Source organism: Nilaparvata lugens, chromosome 10, assembly GCF_014356525.2.
Source record: "Nilaparvata lugens isolate BPH chromosome 10, ASM1435652v1, whole genome shotgun sequence".
In the NCBI taxonomy this organism is placed as follows: domain Eukaryota; kingdom Metazoa; phylum Arthropoda; class Insecta; order Hemiptera; family Delphacidae; genus Nilaparvata; species Nilaparvata lugens.
In genome coordinates, this window is record NC_052513.1 from 12,459,469 (window position 1) to 12,467,365 (window position 7,897).

At 30.5% G+C, this 7,897-nt stretch overlaps 1 protein-coding gene across 2 annotated transcripts; it reads right to left on the reverse strand.

Moving 5' to 3' along the window:
* Positions 1 to 2,553: 2,553 nt before the first annotated feature.
* LOC111052808 (proteoglycan 4) lies at positions 2,554 to 7,452 on the reverse strand. Of its 2 annotated transcripts, XM_022339596.2 has the most exons (3): positions 7,203 to 7,452; positions 5,596 to 5,727; positions 2,554 to 4,056 (listed from the first exon to the last, which is right to left on the reverse strand). In XM_022339596.2, the coding sequence occupies exons 1-3, from the start codon at positions 7,242 to 7,244 to the stop codon at positions 2,626 to 2,628; spliced, it is 1,605 nt and encodes a 534-aa protein (XP_022195288.2). In that variant the 5' UTR covers positions 7,245 to 7,452; the 3' UTR covers positions 2,554 to 2,625. The 2 variants fall into 2 exon arrangements, with proteins under 2 accessions (XP_022195288.2, XP_039292261.1); XM_039436327.1 differs by lacking the exon at positions 5,596 to 5,727 and having other exon boundaries at positions 7,203 to 7,392.
* Positions 7,453 to 7,897: the final 445 nt, after the last annotated feature.

Sequence of the window (7,897 nt, forward strand, 5' to 3'; positions counted from 1 at the left end):
ATTATTTAGATTTTCCCTATGGTTTTTCGATTATCCCTATGTTTTTTTTATCAAATGGCACATAGAATGGAATTGAATAGAATATTAGTAGTCATTCAATTGTTTCAGAAGATATTAAGTTTCTATTTCATTATTCATGACGAACTGCAATAAGTTAATAATTATTCGTTCTGAACTATTTTGATGTAAAGCGTTTCACACGTGAGTACTACATAAAAAAACATAACATAAAAACATTTTAAATAATTAAAAATTTAATTACGGTATTCAAAAAATTAGACTGTATTGTCGCCGAAATGGTTCAAAACGAATAATAACTTTGTAGTAGCCCTGAATAGGCCTACTCATTATTAGATAGCAAGCTATAATTGTGGCTTCAAAGCAATAATCTTAAAAACAAACTTTAACATAGTTTCAAGTTGATTCACATCCAATTTCACATTTTAGTGGTGGGGGTGGATATAACTCTATTTTTCAAATATTGGGGGATGTGTCATCCCTGTCCACAGTGGAAACTACGCCCGTTGATCATAACTGGGAAATTTGGGGATACTCTCTAGAAAAAGCTGCTGGAGCATTTTTGAGGATATAAACTACTAGCCTATAATAGGCAGTCACTTTCCAATCACATACGGTACATTACCTAACTTAGCTATAATCAAGTAGAGCAATAAAAGCTATACTGTATAGAATTTCTTAATAATAATGGAGAGTAAAAGTAACAATATTGACTACATTTGAAGTGTTTTCTGTTATCTTAGTCCCTACAAACTAGACCATAATATTATCATTGTGCTATTCTATCGTTCGTTACATTTTTTTTTCACTTTTACAAAATAAAGAAAATGTGACATTGGAAGCCAATTTTTGTGTCTCATCCGGCCACAAAATATATTCAGGTACCATATCCACCCCCTTCCACTGGATACACCATTGATTATGCTCACCAGAAAAGTTAATTTTGTACATGACAATGTTCAATTGTATAGTTGTGATTCATATGACTGTACTGTATTGAACAAATAAAAAATATATATACCGTATAAATAACTGTTTTGAATCAATGTATTATTTTCAAATCTTTGACAATATTTGCAGTATAGTCCATTCATATAGTCGTTTTTCAGGAAACAGACCCGAAAGAATATTTCTTGATGGTTCGTCTCTATGTATTTTGGGGCGCTAAATTCTAATCTGAAATTTGCTGACACGCCAGAGGGCGGCTAAATGAATAAATTCATTTACTTCACATGAAAGAGGAGATTCTGTTCTTCAAATCAAGACCAAATACCATTTTTTATCATTTCAGGTTACCGAGATACACAGTTTTGAATATAGAGATTGACCATTTTTCTGTGTATTTATATAGGGGCTAAAATAGGTACACTAAAAGAGAATATTTCTATTTTTTCATCAAATATCAGTTATGATACATGATTTTGAACCGCCTTGACGAGCTGAGAAGAATGAGCTGTAGTACGAGGAGATCTGATCATTCTGTCGAAAGTTATAATAAGTGTTTAAAGTTTTGATCCTTGACGTATCCTTATGACGTACCCCTCCTCACTAGGAAATACTGAAATAAAATGTTTCTAACGGGTGATTCTCATATAAAATAACCCTCGTGAGGTGATTTCAGCCTAAATATGTATTTTTTTGCTAGGAAGGCCTTGAAAAGTTATTATAATGAAAAATTTGTATTTTGGCTGTAGGACATGATTTTCTATTTTTGGGTGTATTCCCCCTCCCCCCACTACTAAATTCGAAAGTTCCCAAGGAATCCTGTTCATAATGAATTGATCTTTCACGTGATGTGTGGTTTTTTATCTATACTGGAAAACTATCCAAATTGTATAGGGTAGAAGTGGTAGGTTTGCATAATTTTAAAAACCCCTTAAAAAATAACCTTTTTTGAAAATTCGTAGCTCCGGAACCAAAAATAGTAGAATCCTGCGCGACCACTCAATATATCGGAAGTTTTATTCTCTTTAATTTTGTCAAGAATAATTTTTCTTGAGAAACTCAAGGTTTACGATATAAAATGGGAGAATTGAAAAAAGTCCGAAATTTTGGAGGTTTTTGGGGTGAAGCCGCCCTCTGGCGTGTATACATATAGAATCGTCGAAAAAAATTCTTTCGGGGCTGCTTCCTGAAAAACGACCATTTGACTGGACTAGTAGCAGAAGTCCTTGGTTCTATTTTTATAAATCTTTCATTGAATATTCGAATTAATTATTATTATATTTCAGCAGTTGTTTAATTGCAATTTATAATAATTCTTCTATAAATGGTTTAAATCAATTAAATGCTGTAATGTGACTACATATTCAATTATCCAAAAAATTGTATCAAGATCTCTAAATGTCATTAGCTAAAGCAAGTACAAAAATAAAGATGATTGAAGACTGGCACTTTCTATACTAACAAATGAGACTAAAATTACTAATTGACAATTACCAGTGCAGCTCACGTGAATAATTCTTTTCGAATTCAATAGGTAGGTAGTCCCCCGAATGGGTTCGAATTAAATTATGCATGAAATAAATAATTTGATTCTTGTTTCTAAAAATGTATTTTTATGTTATCATCTCTCCCTGTTATAATAAAACGTTGCTATACACAACATCAACAATTATTATTCTTACTCTCATCTTCAGTAGTGGTACAATCCTTCACTTTTTGAGATTCTTCCCTGTCCTTTGGAGTCTGTTTACCACAAGAACTTCTTGCACACATTGAGTGCTTATCATTCTTATCTCTGAGTTGTTGTTTCTCGTACTTTCTTTTGGGTGGACAATTATCCTCTATTATCCCACATTTGTATGGTTCCCTGCCACTATCTTGATTCGAGCCTTCTGAACAAATAGGGTTTTTATTTTCTGGGCAAGTAGGCTTCTCATCAGTTGGTGGGCAAGTAGGCTTCGTAGTTTCTGGACATGGTGGCATTTTGGGTCTTGGGCAAACTGGCTTTTTAGTTTCTGGACAAGAAGGACTACTGGGTTCTGGGCATGGCTTTTTGGGCTCTGGACATATAGGTTTTTTCGAAGTTTCTGGGCAGACGGGCTTTATAGGTACTGGGCAAGGAGGCTTTTCAGGTTCTGGACAAACAGGCTTTTTAGGCTGTGTACAATCCACTGGTTTTGGTTTCGAGCAACTAACAGGTTTACAGGTATCCTTTTTTGCTGCTCTCTTCACTTCCTCTTCCAGCCTCAAGTTTTTTATGAGCTGCTGCAGCGTTCCGATACATTTCTCCAGAGAATCAAGCTGTTTAAGTCTATCTGATGGAGCAGCACTATTGAATGAGCTACTAGCTTTCTTTCTATTCAATGATGGTTGATGAGAAACTGGAGGAGAGCTTTCTGTTCTAGTCATAGTTTTCGACGATCTCATACGTTCCTTAGCTCTCTCCAAAATAGAATTTGGAGAACATTTTTCTTCTGCTTTACCAGCATTTCTCGGTTTAACCTTTTCATCAGATTTCACATCACAATCATCCTTAGCTTTACTTGATTTTTTCTGCAACGCCTCCTTCTGATTGGGTTTGGTATCTACATCACAATCATCCTCTATTTTTTCTATCTCCTGTTTTTGTTTGCTCTCTTTCAACTTATTGGAAGCAGCAAGTTGGTTGCGGCAATTTTTGCACTTCAGCTCAGCACTGCCTTTCCATCCAAACAAGTTACCAAAAATTCTACTAAAGAAACCACCTCCCCCACAACTGTTTTTTCCTGGAACACAGTCAACCAATTTCGCCAATTGTCGTCTCTCTTTTTTACTTTTTGCTCGCCATTTTTCAACTTTTGGAACTAATTTACTGTAATGTCTCGCAAGAAGAATGCTCTTCTGTATGGCAAGAACTTGACGGCGATGTACAGTGGTCGGAATCAATTCATTACTCATCAAACTATACGTTTTCATAGAACTTCTAAAGCCTTGTAAATTATAATTCTCAAACTTGATCGAATCTGCATATTTTCGGGCTGAAGTTGTATGTGTCGTCCGCTTTTGAAGAGTGTTAGGTATAATTTTCCAGTCTTTCATCAAAAGGGTCCCATCCTGTGACAACAGAAAATCATCTATTAAACAGAAGTCAAATTTCATAAAAAATATTAAGTTGATGTATTTGTCTCACTATGCTAATTTTACATAATTACATACTGGTACTCTTTAATAGAAGCGATTGATAAATTTTTCCATGCAAACCAAATTTTAGTTTTCAAAACCTTATTTTAACTAAAATGAATCCATTTTTCAAAATGACCACAATATTGTGGAATTCCACAATATAAGTATATTGCAGGTACAAATTTTACAAAGTCATTCTTTGTAGGATCTACAAAAAACTTCTCATATTTTCTTCAATCTAACCAATTTCTCTGAACTGCTGAGCAGCTCATTTTATAGGAATGAACGCTGCAATAACAAATCAGACTAGGTATCAAAAAGGTCTACTGTATACGTAGGCTATAATAAAAATTATTATCATTCAAACTCTAGCTGTAGAACATTAGTTTAATGTGATTTTCTTGATAATACTTCAAATATGTGATACTAATATTTTGAATATGATAAAGGCTACCATCATACTTTGGAAGCCAACATTTATCCCAACTTCATAAGTTGTCTTCAAAATTGTTATTTTTTTCAAATAATACTATAATTTATAGAATTATACAAGTACGAAATAGGAAATACACTATTGACACACAATCACGCATGAACTTTAATGAACTTATTAACTTACAATTTTACATTCTAAATTTACCGAGGATGGTTACAGAGACCAATTAATCAAATATTAATTAAATAGTTCATCAATTAATCAGTAGTTATTTTTAATTTAATGATTGAAAGAAATTTATTCAATTTCTGAGTCTTGGTTTACGCATAAAATAAAAGCCCAACAAAGCAGAGAGCTTTCTCCAAATGATTGGTAGCCCAAGCGACTCATAAATGAGAGGTTGCGGTACGAAACCAATCAAGCCGTTTTCACTAAGAATTTTCAACTTTGATAAAGATCATCTAGGTAATTTCTACAAAATAATGAATAATTAGGTTTTCTATATTTTTATTGAGATCATAAAATCGCATTTCAAAATTCAAACACAACACAATATCACAAATTAAAATCACAACACAAAATTTCTCCCCGGTGCAAAGCACGGGGTACATGCTAGTTATTTAAAAAAACTTAAATAATGAAATAACTAATATGGAATAACTTGAGATCAGAATGGTTTTAAGCCTACCGGTATTCAAAGAAGAATATATATTATTTTTTCAAAATACCCAACAAAAAAAAATTTTAAAACTAAAACGTTTTTATATTAAAAAATTAAAATTGAAAAGCATGAAATATTTTTTCACACTACACAATTTTTAGCTGAGTTTAATTTTAATAATAAAGCTAAATTATGGCAAAAACTTATTTTGAATACCTGTAATAAATAATAAAACGCAGGAATAAATTTGTTGTTTATTGCTAGATAAGAAAATCAAAATGAGGGGTAAGGCTCATTATTATTCAGCAGAAAATTAATCAAAAACCAATATTCTAATTTTTATAAAATTATATGATCATTTTATATTACTCACATTATTATTGGCAAAAATTATTTGATCATTTTTCAAGGAGTAATTCTGTTTCAGTTTACCGGAATGTTTTACTGTTGTGGATAAATTTCTTTGTGATGTTAGACCCAATGACTCCAAACGCAGTTTAGCAGCCTTTTTAACAATCAAAAGATAATAGAATAATAATTTTATTTCAGATAATAGGAAATAGTGATTAAAATGTATGTTTTATATTTGTAGCCAATATTCTATACTTTTTCATAATTCACAATAGTGCTGCAGTGTAAACAATTTCTAATTAAAATAAGGTATACCTATATGCATACCTATATATATCATAGAGAAACAATAGTGTATGTAAATATACCATGGTATAGGACGTTTATGTCGCAACTTTTAGTGTTATCTCAAGCCGATAGTCCACGTAGTTCTTTGTGGGTTAAGTTTTTATTATATGTTTTAATTAATTATTAGTCTACATTATAAAACACATTTAATTTGCAACTGATTAATTTCATTCATAAAAATACTTGAAGAAAAATCTTTAAATCAAAATATCTATAGATAGAAATACAAATTTCAGTAGGTTACCCTTCTTTGAATTATTTTATCACAACATGTTTCAACATTAATGCCATTTTATTAAAAACAACATTCAAAATAAAGTACGGTACTGAGATTTGTATTTCTATTTATGTTACAAGTAGCCCTAAATAGAAAAGAGACAGAATATTAAATTTATTAACTTATGTCAAATAAGTTAATAAGTCAATAACTGTATTGACTTATGTCAAGATGTACGGTATCTGGTTATTTGTTCAACTAAAAATTAATTATTTAAATAATTTGTTACTACATATGGGTATACCTTATTCTAATTAGAAATTGGGCTAAAGTGCACGTCAAGTGCCAACATACCTGTCATCAAATTTTGGTTACGATCAATTTAGTATGTTATTTTGAGCACAAAAATTTTGTGCTCAAAATAACATACTAAATTGATCGTAACCAAAAATTTGATGACAGGTATGTTGGCACTTGACGTGCACTTTAGCCCAATTTCTAATTAGAATAAGGTATACCCATATGTAGTAACAAATTATTTAAATAATTAATTTTTAGTTGAACAAATAACCAGATACCGTACATCTTGACATAAGTCAATACAGTTATTGACTTATTAACTTATTTGACATAAGTTAATAAATTTAATATTCTGTCTCTTTTCTATTTAGGGCTACTTGTAACATAAATAGAAATACAAATCTCAGTACCGTACTTTATTTTGAATGTTGTTTTTAATAAAATGGCATTAATCTTGAAACATGTTGTGATAAAATAATTCAAAAAAGGGTACTGAGATTTGTATTTCTATCTATAAATATTTAGATTTAAATTTTTTTCTTCGAGTATTTTTATGAATGAAATTAATAAATTGCATATTACATGTGTTTTATAATGTAGAATAATTAATTAAAACATATAATAAAAACTTAACCCACAAACAAGTGCAGTGTTGGGTACCGTATAGATTAATAAATTAATAAAGAAGTATTTTCAGAATATTATAGAAAGCTATGGAAGTGTTTACTTCAACATCACTTGACAAATAAAAAAATATTTGGTACCTGTACTGATGCCTTCAAACATTTTAATCTTTGTATATTCATAGTGATTTCAAGATAACTTTAAATTTTGAATGTGGGAGTAAATGAAAATATATATAATTTACATTTTAGGATAGGAAACGTACAAATTTTGTTTTCAAATCATGATATGTACAGACATTTGATGATGATATGATGACAGACATTATTCAGCTGTTATCAGTGAGGTAAATCAAATTTCATAACTTACATAAGTTGAAGCATGACCATTTAAAATAAAAATATTCATAAAAGCCTAATAATCTTATTAAATATTGTAATTATTTTCCTATTAAAATTAATATTTGATTTCATAGGCTATCAATATGAATTATGTAGATACCTATAAGTTTATAATAAAACTGTAAAAACTATAAAAAACTTATTTGATAATATTATTATGTCTACGGTTTTCTGTATGCTGTATGCTAGCATAGAGTAAAGAACTATAAAATTATAATAAAACTATATGAATATTTCTGTCATCTCTGATGCCAGTAATGTGAATGATAATTAAATATCCAATAAATATTTATTCGCATTTATCTTATGATGAGCATGGATAATCTTTTTTATCTGATCAGCATCTATTATGATGCTGTTTTTCTATTGTCCTGCTTTTTGAATTTGCCCGCTGAAACGGCCATCTTCCTTTGCATTCAGTTTACCAAGAAAAA